Source organism: Lonchura striata, chromosome 1, assembly GCF_050655825.1.
Source record: "Lonchura striata isolate lonStrDom1 chromosome 1, ASM5065582v1, whole genome shotgun sequence".
NCBI lineage: Eukaryota > Metazoa > Chordata > Aves > Passeriformes > Estrildidae > Lonchura > Lonchura striata.
This window is the reverse complement of record NC_140703.1, coordinates 46,158,283-46,174,011: the sequence shown is the minus strand read 5'-3', so window position 1 is coordinate 46,174,011 and position 15,729 is coordinate 46,158,283. Positions and strand designations below refer to the sequence as shown.

The window sequence follows — 15,729 nt, the reverse complement described above, 5'->3', positions numbered from 1 at the left end:
TACTGACAAAGTTTTGCACATACTTTTGTGTTGGCTTGTAAGGCTATAAAGTTATATATTGATATTAATTATACTTTTATACTATTAATATGTATAATAATTTACCTTACTAATATACATTATCACAATATATCCTAGTCATGCAGTACACAGAAGATTTGACAGAAGTGACATACATCGATTTGGCATTACAGGCCTGGACTGAAAGTGCAAGACCTGCTCTTTCAAGAAGCTGCATATATACTTTACAGGTATGAGATAATTGTAAAATATTGTGACTACAATAATGAACCATCAAAGGAATTGATTTTAAACAGCCAATGAGAACATTAATGTATTTGTAAGTTATACATATGGTTAAATGCCAGCATACTCTGTAGGCTGCTGGTGAATGAGCATGACATATTCCCATCTCAGATCCCAGCACTAAAAAATCAGTCAGGATCCATCTGTACCACAGGTTTGCAATATAGTGTGGAGAGACTCAAGACAGCTCAGCAGAATGCCAGAAGGGCCTACCCTATATAGGACATGTGAAACATGATAACCTGCCTGCTGAAACCCCACAAAGTACCTTATCTGGATGGAACCTGTCTGAAAGACCATCAGATCAAGTTGTGCTTGTCAGATTTAACTTCCCCTGTAGCTTACATGACTCCAAGAGGTTGTTTACCATTAGCAGATGATTCTGCCTAATTTTGGGTCAACAGCAGCCACACTTTCAGTTATTGTTTCCCAAAATGCCAAGCCAAGCTGTTTCACCACTCCAGCTGCAGAGATCTGACATCCCATGGCTGATACCCAAGATAAACCAAAATTATTACTACCACATTAATATCCTGCAGGTCCAGAACCTGATTTCATCTTGCTTGTTTCTCTCACCAAATTTTTCTGTTGCAGCAGAAAGATATTTGAGTATCTTACTAACTTTAACATGGAAATCTGCTCTCAGAGTGACAATTGGTTAGAATGAAAACTCAGTTTTCTTCCAAATGACGAGGGGTTTTTTTGCTCAGGACCATCAGCTTTTATCTCAGGAACAAGGTAGTTTTGTCAGCACAGTTCATTTCATTTATTGCATGAAAAAAAGCAACATATTATCCCAAACGAAACAAAAACCACTCTGCAGGTAAAAGTTGTTACTCTTTTTTAAAAAGATGCCTGTTACAAATACATTGGTATGTTTGTAGTGAAGGCAAAGCATGAACTGAACTTTATAAATAAAATAAGTTTGAAGGGATATTTCAGGAACAGGCTGTTACTGTACACTGATAGTGATCTCCAAGACTAGATAATTCAAAACAGTAAAGTTTAGAGCCTGGATTATACAGTAAGATTTTATTTGCTACAACATAAAAACCAGAAGAATCAAGAAGACATTATACCTCTGTCATAAGCACTTATGCAAAATTCTGTAGTGAAGAGATTCAACTCTGCCAAATGTCCTTAAGTTTATTTAGGTTTTTTGGCAAGGTGAGTTATTTAGAAAATTTCAAGAACGTATGTTACTGATAGAAGCTGCTTCTCTGCCAATAAATTCTGCTTTCTTCTGCCTTAGGAACAAAGGAACTTTAAATGTGGACTAACCCTCACTGACAAACTCCAGCATGCCTTTTCACACTATAGCTGTTCCATATTATTTAGACCTTGGTATTTCTTCTATTCCCTGAAAGATTTATTTGTGTCTGTAAAGTAACCAAGAGTCAGAGTGATCCCAAACTTCCTGTAACTGAACCTGAAATGTAGGTGTGAATTTGAAATATCTGATTTGTATTAAATTAACTTTTGACTCTTTAAAAACACCAAGCATTTAAAGATCACTTAGATTATGACTTTCTAATAATTGTAAATATTTGGCAATACTTAAATACGGGCATTACATAGATAAGATGCAGAATAATTTTCAGTATTTCTTGTGAAATAGTTTCCAAATTCTGATTACCTGTGGGATGGCAAATTTCCCTGTGATAAAATGTTGTCTCAAATCAAAATATTCCCAAAGATCCAGAAAAACTGTGACCTTTTCCTGAATATTAATAATACTATATGTATAGTGAATTGTTCACTGGAGCTGTTAAAAGCTATTGCTATTTACTCTTTTGCAAGACATATGTATTATATATATATATATATAAAATATATTTATTTCATTGCAGTTCCATTCCAGTCACAGAAACACAAACTATCAATTGGATTTTTTATTTCAAATGGAGAGAAACATGGAAAAATTGGCTTTTCCCTGTAAAACTTGAACCCATCAACTCAGAACAGGCCAATTGGCATCACTTAAAATGCAAATTTGAATGAGGTCTCCTCTACCATCATATGCCTATCCTGTGAATCTAATGAAATAAAATCTTCAGGAAGTCCTTAATGAACACACAGCCCTGAGTTCCATCCACAGACTCAACCATTTACTTGAATATGGTGATGATTGAACTACCCTCATATGCAGCAGATTTTTTTTTCCATTCCGGTCCCAAGTCAGTATTACCCCAAAGCCAAAAACAATTCTTCTGCTCGGAAGGCACCACCTTCAGCCTTCTCAAGCAGCTATGGTCCACTGCCAAATGTGTTTGCTGTATTTAATATCAAGTTACACCCTGCCTTGATGACATGCACTAATGTGTAATTGTTGTCAAACTGGATCTGTTAAGTAGGTTACTGGGTGCAGTTGTCACCAGTTCCTTGATGGATTATCTTGTTAAGGAGGCCATTAAAAAAATCACTTTTGATGGGGAATAACAATTATGTTCACATAGAAATGCCAGGCTCTGGTGCCATTAGAGTAAACAGCATTGGATTTTTGCTGAGTGCGTTCAGATTTGTAACAAAATATAAGGTCTTGAAGGTTACCGGATCCAATGAAAAAAATAAGGAAAAAGCACCTACTGTTCATAGACAAATTAAAAATTAGCTTGCTTATCTTTAGGGTGAAGACACAGGACATCTAAATCCAACTAAGCATTTTCCTATTTCTAAGAACTTAATAGCTTAACAATTTGTCCCCTCAATCAATTCCCTTGAACCACCTAATCATTTGTCAAGACTAGCTAAAACCCTAAAACAAATAAGAAGTAATATACGTTACAGGCTAAACTATGGAGATGAAATTTAGCTTCCTGTCAGTTGGATTTATTTCTCATAGTTACACCATCAAGTAAAATTTTAACGACTTTTGCCCAGATATGAAGAGGCCAATGAATGTGGATGATGAGCTGTTGTTTTCAGGGCAACAGAGGCAACACCCACTGAACTCAAATTGGCCCTTGAAAATTGCATTGTATCAGATTGTGGTCTTCTACTTGTTTCTGAGAACAAAATGGTCTGTCCCTGAAAAATTCTTAGTTCTATAGAAAAAGAAAATATGATACTGGTCACTTATGTAACTCAATTTAATAAGAAAAAATTCTGACATTTTCTAGGGCTTCTCCCTTATGGTCTGGCTTTTACTGCAAAACTGTGTTAATTAACCGTTAATTATTAATTTTGGATTTGAAGTGGATCACTTTACTACATTATGCCAAGTTAATAAATGATTTCAATATTCCCCAATTGCATGGGACATAAGCATTTTCTGATTAAATGAATATATTCTGACAGTGCTCAAAGACTTAAAAGAGGTTGCCTGAAAAGAAGATAGACTGAAACTAAGCTAAGGCTCTCTTTCACACAAAATATTGTATATTAAGTTGAATCTAAACCTATGAAGTTTCTCCTCTCCCATTTCTTGAAAAAAAAAATCATGAATTCATGAAAAATCAATAGTTCACTAATTGCTGAGACAGATTTTCCTTTGGGAAAGAAAGCAAGCAAAGAAAACAAATAGTGAGTTACAAAATTAGTGTTTCACTTCACAGGAACACTTGCTCCTGTCATGGAGCCAGCAGGTGTTCCCTTGGCTGATATCTCAAGGTCTGAGAGCCGTGACAGCTTTCCTGGCACTTCCCCAGCATCAAGCATTCACTCCGAGTAGGGAAATCAGCCCCTGTGTTTTCAGTTAAACCAATGCTTATTACAGGGTCTGCTCTGTTTTTCCATGGAACAATGCCATGGATCTGTAGTTACAGCTGCCTTATTTGTATAATGTTGCATCTACATTTGTATTCTCCCAATATTGTCAGACTAATACCTGTCTGGATTTAGCTTTGCATTTTAATTTAGTGTTAAATTACATGTAATTGCTTTCTGTAATAAATTTTAATTTGGAGTACTGATGGGGATGAAGGCCTCTGGCAAGAATTGTCTCTTACAACTGGCCTGAGTAGTTTCAAAAGCTATCTTGTGAGTATAGTTGGGCCTGCTTTCAAACACTTTCTATTACTTTCACAGTCTTTTGATCACTGTTTCAAAGTCTTTGTCTTAGAAATCAAGTTGCAATTTCATCAGCAAATCTAGGGTGTGTTTTCTCTTGTGCTTTATGTCTTCTTCTTCAATCAAGGATTTTGAAACTCTTTGTTATATAAAAGGCAACAGGTTTTGTGGAACAGTATCTCCTGGCTTAATCGGTACAGGCATTCTCCTCTTTTATTTACCTGATTTTATCCATCTATCTGATCTAATAGCACTAACCAAATATAAGAGGTTGATTTTAAAATGAAAAAACGTTAGGGTTTGGTTTGTTTGAGGTTTTTTTGCCTGTGATAAATTAAGTAATACAGGATAATATGCGACATGATAAGAAGGATTAATAAATTGAAATTAAATAAAGTTTTTTCTTTCTCTGATACCTTTAAAAATTCTCGGGGCTGGATCAGCAGTGAGAATATGATAGTAATCTTTCAGGTTTTCACATTACTGACAAGGGAAGTCAAAGCAGTACACATGCTGTTACCATATCTGACTGGTCACAGGCTATCCAGAAATCAACCTATTAATTTTTTATCTGGTAATCTCTGATTTAAGAAACAGAGATTCTGCTTACTTATCAAACTGATGGATATTATATAAAAATGCAAATGGACATACACATCCACTTTTAAATGGGTCTATTGGGATATTCAATTGCATGTCTACAACTGTCATTAAAATCAGTGACAAAATCTACTTTGTTGGCAGTAGGTATTATTTTCCTCTCTTTTTCTTTAAGTAATTGGATATTCTGACAGGGAGGATACTCACCAATGCTCTTCTTCCTGAATGTTCTTGATGCAACTTTAAACTCTAGAACTATTCAGTAAGAGAAGTATTATACTAAACAAATACAATCTTTTTAAAATGACTGAGAGTCACTCCCTGGCAGCCACCAGGCACCCCGGGCCTGGAGCAGACCGGGCTTGCTGCGGGAGCGCCAGCTCCCTGTGAGTCACCCCCTCCTCCTGGCTTGATCCTCAAAGAAAAAGGTGGATTTCTCTGCTCATTCCCAGGTGGTGGGAAGCAGATTTGTCAAGCCATGACACAAGTTTCAGCTTGTGTTGCAGCTTACACCTGAGTGTCAGGCTCGGGGAGAGGGGAAAACAAGCACTGTGGAAAGATGCATGGACTCAGAAATCTAAAATGGGGGTAGTTTCATTGTTCAGGAATGGCTTTCTGTGTTCTGCTTGAAAGCTGCCAGTGGGAAGGAACCCACAGGGATCACTGAGTCCAGCTCCTGGCCCTGCACAGGACACCCCACGAGTCACACCACATAGCTGAGAGTCCAAAATTGTGTGTATCCCAACCTCAAGGATGATCACAGAACTATTCCAAACTTTCACTGGTATCCTGTTCACCTTTTATTTCCTTTCTGCTCTCTCATGGTACCCAAGTCTGTTTTCTGGACCAGCTCTTGTGAAAGGCCATTCACAAACCTGCTAATAACAAAATAACTTTTGTTATTCCTGCTTTGTCTTTTGTTATTTCTGCTTTTGTTTTTTTCCCTTTGGTGCATGTCTTTTGTTTTTAATTCAGTCATGTACTTAGAGAGGACACTCTTCCAGAAATGAGGACCTGTCCTACATGCTTGCTTGTCCATCACATGACTCTAATTCATCAATCATATACATATTCTCTCTTATTACTTAAAAAGGAGGAGGAAAAGAATTCTTCAAGGGTCACAAGTAGTTACTTAGAGCTAGAAAAGAATTAGCTTAGAAATTACCTTTATTAGCTTAGAATTAGCTTTATTTCAACCTGCTTTCAATGTAGTGAATGTGGGACTTTATACCAATACATACTTCTATGTAAAAGCTTTTTCACTATTAGCTTATATAAAAATAAATTATTTATTCTAAAAATGTTCTCAATTTCACACTAATATGATTTATTAGACCATTTCAAATTCTAAAATTATCTAAGGTTGGAATGGGAAAAATCTGTTCACAGCTTTTTTCCACAACAGTGAGTTAGAAATACCTTTTTTTTTGTATATTTGCACTTCTCTGCAGGGTGCCCATATATTCCTTTACAACAAAGAACCTGCAGGTGTAAGAGGAACAGATCTTCCTCTTCTGATGAGGAGCATTTACCCTCAGGATGTGAGGGCTGTACAAGTTAGGGAGTGCAATGCAAAGTAGCTTGTTGGGTTCCACTACTGGCTGTCTCACTGCTTTATAGCTGCGGCATAGGATTGTAAAATAAGGCTCATTACAGTAATTTAAATCAGACAGTTATTTTTGATTGCCCCCAGTCTTTTCTGGGTCCCACAGTTATGGATGCACTGTGATGTTGAAAATAACTGAAACTGGGATCCAAGGGAAAACAAAGCTGAACATCAAAGTAAAGACATACAAAACTAAAGGGAAGGAAGAACAGAAGAAACTAAGCACACAGTAGGCAGCTGTCTTTTAGAGTTAATTATGATGGACTGGAATTCATTTCTTACAAGCCACTTGAAAGCTGCTTGATAATTATAAAAATATTTATAGGCCTAGCTGACTTCCTTTGCTTATTCTTGGGAGACTGTGGATGGTGTATTCTTTAGGTAACTTTGTCTGCCTGCTAGAAACCTCACTATGCTTTGCAAGTTTTTTAGTTTCTCTACTAAAGGGCTTAAACCTGATCAAGAGCCTGTTTCTGCAAGTACTGCCAAGTAATTGAAGCAGAATATTCACAGTAAAATACTTTCTGACCTAATTTCTCTGTAGGATGCAAGCATTACAGATCATTATCTTTCCACTTGCAGACAGTGTTGCTTGGTGTTGCAGCAGACACTGTCATCAAAATCAGGCTAGGTACTGTAAGCATCATTTTACTGTATGGGGAATTCTCTGTGGCATTCATTCTGGATGCACAAAACTGCCACTGAATGAAAGCATTAGGAATATTTGCATTCACTAAATGTATTCAGCAAAGCAAGTCAAAGTGGACAAAACTAGATTCCTAAATCCACAATCTCTGCAGTGCTAACCACTTGATGTTATTGACTTAGAGATATGTGGGGGTTCTGCTCTTACTAAACCACAGGTTTGGGTTTTTTTTTTTGTTTTGTTTTGTTTTGTTTTTTGTTTTTTTTTTTTTTCCAGCTCAATCTTAGTTTCTCTGTTGATTTCAGCCACACCTGATTCTTATGGCAGACTCTCAGTGGCCAGATTTGTTCCACCTGTCTTTGGTCTCTTGGCAGAGATGCATCAGGAAGGAGCACGAGTTGTTCAAGGTGCTTCTGCAGTTAGCAGGCAGAAACTGGGATCTCTGCAGAGCCATTAACATCTTGGCTGTTGTAAAATTGCTCTGGGGAAGAACCTTTCCAGCTCTGGTAGCTACAGAGGGAGCCTGTGGAGTGTAGGCTTCTGATGTGGGTGCTACAGGGAGACTTAAAAAATGGTATGAAGTCCTTAAATGTTCTTTTACTTGAAATATCTTAGTACGTATGTCTGCTTTGGTTTAGGCATAAAATGCTTGTCTCTTGATTTTTGGTGTTTAAATAACTTGAAAAATCATAGTCCTATGTAAATATATTATGCTTTTGCCATATTTAACTAAGTATTATGGCTACCTCACATCAGATTGCTGGAAGGAAGCTAGATTATTGCCCAGATGTCTGGAATTTTTACTAAATTTCTGATTTTCTTCTATAATGATTTGATTTCTGCCTCAAACCTCTTCCTCCTTATTTAACTTCACCTTATGCAAACAATAACATTAGTATACCTCAATTCAATTATACACAAGGAAGATGAAGCATTAGGCACATCTATACTTTTGAATTACTCTAAGGATTTAACTGGTTTTATTGTTGGCATAGGTTTTTGTTAAGCAAGATTGTAACACCACTGTGTCTGAACTTAATTATTTTAGAATTAAGTTTATTTTGGTTCTGACAGTACTTTTTCAAGAGAAAGAATTCATCACTGGCTGCAAATTAAGTCCTTTGCAGCACTTTCTTTCTATTTAACTCTTCCAATATTAGGAAATAATGTCTTGTAAAAAAAAAAAAATTCAAAAAAATTGACAAAGGCCATGCATAAATGGGAGTGGTATCATGACTCTTTAATACACACCAGCTGTTTTTCTTGAATCTGCAATGATAAATCATTTTCAGATCATTAAAAATTGAGCAACTCTACAACAAGGAAGTGGTTTCTAAGTGGATGATAATGCATTTTCAGTAAATTCTAGTTACCTCATAGAGAGACTTGGAAGACCAATATTAAAATAATGACTTCTTAATAAATTTTATATGTTAAATGCATTGTGACAGCCAGCAATAAAAGTAAATTACTTATTTTATATAGAGAACATGTTGTAACAGCCTCCTCCTCCAGCAAGAAATCCATTAAACTCCTTGGTGTATTGTCAATTGGATCACTCCTGTACTGAGATACTCATATTTCTAATAAAGACTAACTGTAAAATGCAACAGAAATGTAAAAATATTTTTAATACAATCATATTCATACCTTAACATGGTTTTATAGACATGCAATTTCTTAAAGCACTATTTAACTTTAAAAGTTTCAAGCATGCCTATAATTAAGAGATAAGTAGTTCTTTCATAGCAACAAACTATGAAAAGACCCCTCAGCTACAACTGTAATGCAGATGCTGTAAGGAAGCCAGAAAACAATGACTGAAGCAGGGGAGGGACAGGCTGAGAGCCACATTCAGTAAGGGCCTTTGAAATGAAAAAAAAAAAAAATTATAACCATGAGAACAAAGACTCAAAAAATAGTGTAGGAGTGAGAAGGAAAGTGGTTGAGAAGAACAGTGAGAAAGAGGGAGCCCACAAGCTGACTTCCATGTTTTACATAAAGTAAAACTGGTAATTTGGAACTGAATGATGACAGGACACTTTTGCTTTAAGTAATTGTTGCATATCCTGAGGAGAAGCAGAGGCTCAGAGGTTTGTGTTTATCTTTCTGTACATAATGTCTGCCTTAACACAATACCTTGTGTATTGTCAGTGCTTTACGAGACCTTGTGTGTAAATGACAGAATTAAGGTGAACAGATAAGAGATAATTATAATGAGATGTGTGTCACATGGCAGCTTGCACCCACAGTGGTTTTCACAGACCTAAATAAATTGATTTAAAACTGGTTTTAATTGCACTGGTAGGACAGCTGTGTGCTGATAGGGCATCAGTTTCTGTGTTTTGACATAGCCAAGGGGCTCTTAGTGTGCATGATCTACTTATGCGTTATGCAATGCATAGGTGTGTTAGCATAATAAACTGATTAAGATAGTGAGGCAAGCCTAAAAACCAAAACAAAATCATATAAAGACCCAGATTCTCCTTTCCTTTACACCGAGATGATTGAAATGGTTTGTTACAATTTAGGACTCGCACTGCTGTCTAGAAAAAAATCCACCAACAAACTTATTTTGTTAAAAATAGTTTTGGATTTTAAACTATGCAACAATGGGAAGTGGAAAATATTAAGTAAAAAAATAAAGACTCAAACCCAGAGCACTGATATCAGATATGTCTCATAATTACAGAAACTACTTTGTTAGATGTGCCATCTTAGGGAAATTTAATTTGCTTATATCTCATTTCTGCAGCACAAATAGAACACAAATAGAAAGATGTAAATTATATATTTATTCATGTTTCCACTCTCGTTTAGACTTCCAGTTTATTAAGTCACAGTATGATCCATATCCACACTGTAACTTCAGTGGAACAGAGGCTTTTACTCCCTTCCAAGAAGGAGAAACAGATTTCATATCACGACCAGACGTGATACCAGTTAACTTCACTTTTTCTCTGAGAAAGACATTTTTCCAATGGATACAAATGCCAAGAGGTCATTTTTCTAGTATTTGTTCATATCTTCTCTACTCCATTGTGATGTGGATTTGTAATTTCAGCAGAAAAGCTGAAACAAGCACTGCCCGACTGAAAAAGCAAATGTCAGCTGCTTTTATAGTAGACTGCTGTTTACAAACACCAATGTCAATGTTCTGCCCAAAATGCATTTGCAATAATGTAGTTTTTCAGAATGCATTACTTCAGAGAACAGCACAAGGCTTCTGCACAGTAGGTTGCCGAATTAATGCTCAAACTTTATACTAAAAGCTGAAAATGTTGGTACAAACTGATCCTTTATTTTTAGCTCTTATTACCAGGATTTTTTAATCTTTAACCTGTTTCAGTAACATTTACCTAAATACATTCTTCCTGTAAAGTAATCACCTCTAAACTGTGATTCTTCTCTCTCTCTGTCCCAAGCTGTTTGCTTTACTCCTGGCAGTTCACAACACTGAAGTTCCTTAGGAGAGGATGTTGTGAAGGGATGTTCTGTCACAGTCAGTATTGCTTTTAGGAAAGATAAAGCCAAACCACAGGGCTTGCCTGCAGCATCATCCCTAAGCCCTAAAGAACCATGGAATTCACCTCAGATTTTGCTTAACTAAGGTCTTTGCCTTTATTGCTAGATAATAAAGGGGTGACGGAGCACAAGGACCATGGGTTAAGCAAGTTGGATCCCAGATGTCCCACACTGCCAAGTCATCATCTACTTTATGGGCTCAGCTTCAAGCAGCACCACTTGGCTTTTTCTCAGCTTTAGTTCGTCAGAGAGCTTATTTCAGAAATGGTGCAAAAGGGACAGTGGATAGCACTGCCTGGGGTTTGGCTCAAGAGCATTTAGACACACTGTTCTGTGGGTGCAGTCAGAGTCTGGTAGGAAAAAGAAATATAAACCAATGTGAAGACATAGTAAGAGATACTAAGCAAGATTGGTTAGACATTGCTTCTTTTTTTATGTCTGATTAGAGTAACTGAGAAGTGATGTTAATTTCCAATTAAAGACTTAGATACTAATGTGTGAGCTATTTCAGGTATCTTGGCAAACTTCATGGAATGAAAATCTTAACCAAGTACAGGTCTAGTTCTGATGTGCCTGTACTCAGGTCAGGACACTCCAAGAGTCTCTCCTCCACGAAAGCATTTGTTTTGGGAGCTGCCCATGAGAGGTATTCATTTAAGCAAAACATCTTGATTATTGATAAGTGTTATCCAGAACTTCTATGGCATGTTTAAGTGCTTGGAAGCAGGGCTGGAGACCTGAAGAAAAAATGTAACTGTCTTACAATGACTGATTGCATTGATAAAATTAATGATGTGTGACCTTGCTAGTAAGATGTTAAATTCCCTTAAAAGAACAGGACAGAGGGCTGGGAAGGAATGCTGAAGAATGTGCACACCACAAACTTCAACTACTGTACAACTATGTAATTTCAGGTTTTCCTTTAGCTTGATGGGCCCAAATCCAACAGTAGTGTCCAGGCAAAGGTAAACTCAGGGATAAAATGACTGGAAGGTGTCTGGAAATTCCAGGTGAGTCATGAGAAGCACAACTGCCTTGTTAGTTTTTATTTCATACAGTCTGAATGGAGCACTTTTTGGATAGTTTCCAAAGCCACTATTTTCTCTGCAGTGGCTTGAGAAGCACCTAAACATTTTGTCTTCTAGAAATGAGAATCTATGAGAAATCTCAAGGCCTCTCTACCACAGACAGAGGTAGTTTGGGGAAAGTGTATGTGGAAGCAAAGCTGGGTTTGTATGGAAGAGTTAACAACTGATGAGAATCTGAAAGATCTGTATCTAGATGGAAAGAAATCGCATAGAAGCAGGATCTGCTCTCCCTGAGGATATAATGTACAAAAATACTCCAATGATTAAGATGAGACAGTAACAATTTTTGGGTGCAGATAGATATGGAATACAGTAACATTACAGATCACCCCAGGACAGTCTCTGGTGAAGAAAAATACTTGAAGGACTTTGTTTAGTCATCTCCTACCTGCCATTGCTTGATAGGACATTTCTCCCTTTCCTAAGTGTCTTTTAAATTCCACATAAAGAGCATGGGCTCTGTCAGTTACTTTAATTTTCAGAGAACAAACAGATCATTGGACAGTATTTCCTCCCCACAAAAAAAGCCAGCATGCACTTTTGGTTGCAAGGATCAACAGAAATTTATGTCATGAAAACATAGTACAAAAGACTCATTTTGCTGTGTAGACAATATCTTACAGCATAAAATTGTGAGAACACCATAGAAATAAAAACCTATTAAATGCTGATTGGAACAGGAGTTCTTCATTTATATTGTTGTAAAAATGCATGAAATGTAAACTAAGGGTACATCAACCTTTATTCCTATTTTGAAATATAAAGATGGTTTGGGACAATTCATTAACTATGCAAGGTAGACCATTATTTGAATGGATTCTCTGATTATCCACATTCACTGACTACCTGATTTTTTTACTTTTAAGAAGGAGCAATGTCTTCTGTAAAACCATGTGCACTCAGAATGAGATTTTTGTGCTTGGAATACAACTTCAGTGTTTCTGAGAGGTGTTTACTGCAGATACAGTGAATGTTTGCTTTACAGGCATTTCCAATATGCTAAGTTTCATTTGTATAGTCAATATGTCTTGTCAAGGAAGTCAGTGCAACAAAAGCTAAGTATTTTTTATTGTTTTATACTATTAGAGTAATATAAAGTACCAGCATAATTTGATTTACAACAGGAAAAAAAAAGTAGCCATATTTTATTTGACCTAAAGTTGTCATTTATATACAGAAGTATGCATTTAACTAAGCTTAAAAAACCCCAACCCCAAAACCCCTTAATTCATTACACATGAGGTTTTCTGGTTTTCTTTTCTTTCACTGTGAAATTTAAGTATAACCCCCTTTTGGAAATGTAGTTTAACTGGTTATATCATGAATCCTGGATTTTGGATCATTCATTCTACACAGTCATGTTACCTCCACCAGATATGAGAGTCCTGCATTTTAGCAGATATACAACAGTGATGAATCTCATGTTTTTAGAGTGCAACAGATCCAGTCTGCCCAAGCAAAGTCCTTGTGGGTCACAAGGAACATCAAAGCAGTGCTTGGTGGTTTAGACTGCAGGATGCACCTAAGCAAAATAAAAAATGTTTCTCAGTAACACGTTATTGAAAAAAAACCCCAAACCATCCACCAAATGCTAAAATGGAGAAGGTGTTGTGGTTGCTCTTCATATAAATTTTGTGAAATACCAGTTTGAAATGTTAAAACACTTAGTGCAAAAAAAATAGGTTTCTTCTAAAAGCATGCTGGATCCTTCCAAGTCACTCCCAGGATTTCCATCCATGATAGAGACGGCTCAGATTTTTAGGGTCCATGGCCTGTTGTATGAGGAGGTTCACCTGCCCTCCCACACTGAGCACTGTTCCCTCCTCAACACCTTTCAGCTTCTCCTGAAGTCTCATCAGAACACGCTCAGCCACCTTGTTAAAACTCTGGTCGTCACTGCTGGCAGAATAAAAAAAGAAAACAGGTGCTGTAGGTATGGATCCTGAACAACATCCAGTGAGAAAACCGTAAAGCAAGGCAACAGTGCAGCAAGAGGAGGGTAAGAAAAAAATCTTGCACCTGGCTTTTCTTTTAGGCTCCTGTGGATCAGTACCAAGTGTAGAGCTCATGTCAGCCTCATCTGCTGGCCTCTGCTGCAAATACAAAGCTTTCAAGGGGTTCATGGTCCAGTCAAAAAGAGGATCATAGAGCAGCACCTACACAGTAAACAAACCTCTTTTTAATTTCAACTGTTAATTATACCTAGATCAGTGCCCTAGCACTGTTGGAAATGCTCACAATAACCACAGTATTAGGAGGGTGAGTGTTCTGTTCTGGTTTTCTTTTTTTTTAATCAATAGAATTGGGCTAAATTGGTTAGTAAATAATCCAAACTGCCTCTGAGCACTTGCAGGTATTTGTGTTGTTCATACTTGACAAAGTTTTGCCAGCAGTCCCATCTCAGCAGTGAACAGGTAATTTTGTAATACACTGCTAGACACTAAAGAGAATCATTACCTTTTAATGCACAGCATAACCTGCTTTCAAAAATCAGTTTCAGTCTGTTCTTTGTGGCTTATGCAAAGAGGATTTAATTCAATCAGTATTACTCCTGCTGGGGATGTTGCACTATGGCTAGAAGCATGTAGGTGTTGGAGAGGGAGAACTGCCTGAAGGAAACAGTCCCCACAGAAAATGCAAACTGGTTACAACTTTATCAAAGATTAAATGAATTAACAAATCTGACCAAGACCATTATGTTCTAATTCAGTACAAAACACCCTAAATGAGTATTTGGTGCAGTCATGCATATGAAGACAAAGACAAGAAACTGAAGACATTCTGGCAGGTTACTATCCAAAACCATGAAAAAAAATGCTTACTTCTACAATAGTCAACAAAGCTTCTTGAGAATTTCTCATAACAGCCATTGTTTTCTCACAGCATCTAGGAAATATTTTTACAGTATTTTAGGTTATTTTTGGCAAAATGAAATTGTATTTTTGTAATTTAAATAATGGATATTGGTACTCTACTTAAAGTTTAATTTCTAACATAAGAGTAACCTCTCTGACATTTTTTCACCTGGGGAAGAAAAAAAAGAAATTTAGACATAAAACCAAGGGAAGACTGTGTAATTCACTGATTATTTCTCTGTGGAAAGAGATGACCTGTTTAACTGCCTGAAATATTTCAATATGCAGAATTAACCACTGAGTTAACACTGCCTATTAGGGTGTGCTATATTGCTAGGCTGGATGAAAACATGTGCTGGGATGCTCTGGAACGCACTGGAGAATTGTGGTAGGGTTGTTTTCCATGAAATGAGCAGACCCAGTAGCCAGACTACAAGCAACTTCTGAAATCCCCCCAATGAGTTTTGATACAGAAGAGGTTACCTACATTCAAGCAAACTAAGCTTCTGAAATGAATCTATCCTGGAAGTTTCCCATAGGAAACTATCCTATGAGTCAGGTATTCCTGTGAAAGAGGGATTGTGCATCCTGTCTACTTCAGAATGAGAACACACACACACGAAAGTCAGCTGAACACATTCCCAGCCAAGTGCCTGTTTACCACTTACAGCTGTACTGTTCAGTACAAATCAGGCTGGCTGAGGCAGAAACAGCATCTGCACCAGTGCCTTTGATACTCTTATTTACTTCAGCTGCAGCCCAACAAGTCAAGTTTTTCTGTATCATGGTTTCAGAAGTAATACCAAACTGTGAGTTTGACAGCATCATCTTTACACTAGGAGGGGCAGTGACTGCTCCTTCATGGGTGTACTAGGAACTACTTATTAACCTTAATTGCTGCCTTAGAAAGACAACAGTTACATTATGTGCTTTTTTAAAGACATGAAATTTGGAGGTTGTAAGCATTACTTCATGAACATCGTCAAAGTCTGGAATGAGAAATGTCCTGCTATTTAGGAATCCCTTGGGTCATTCACAGAAGGTAGGATGGAGGTTGACTGAACTCAACGCATTTGGGATTCTTCTGTTTTGCAG

At 37.0% G+C, this 15,729-nt stretch overlaps 1 protein-coding gene across 4 annotated transcripts in view; it reads right to left on the bottom strand.

Annotated features, from left to right (window-relative positions):
• Nucleotides 1-12,819: 12,819 nt before the first annotated feature.
• The window catches only part of ATM (ATM serine/threonine kinase), a 56,729-nt gene continuing 53,819 nt past the window's right edge, over nucleotides 12,820-15,729 (bottom strand). Inside the window, exons 61-63 of one of the 4 annotated variants that reach the window (XM_085576006.1) lie at nucleotides 14,602-14,665; nucleotides 13,799-13,935; nucleotides 12,820-13,678 (exon numbers count right to left, since the gene is read on the bottom strand). In XM_085576006.1, coding sequence (XP_085432132.1) covers nucleotides 13,495-13,678; nucleotides 13,799-13,935; nucleotides 14,602-14,665 — 385 coding nt within the window. In that variant the 3' untranslated portion in view covers nucleotides 12,820-13,494. The remainder of the gene's footprint in view (nucleotides 13,679-13,798; nucleotides 13,936-14,601; nucleotides 14,666-15,729) is intronic. The other 3 variants (XM_077781347.2, XR_014954015.1, XR_014954016.1) reach the window with 3 other exon arrangements.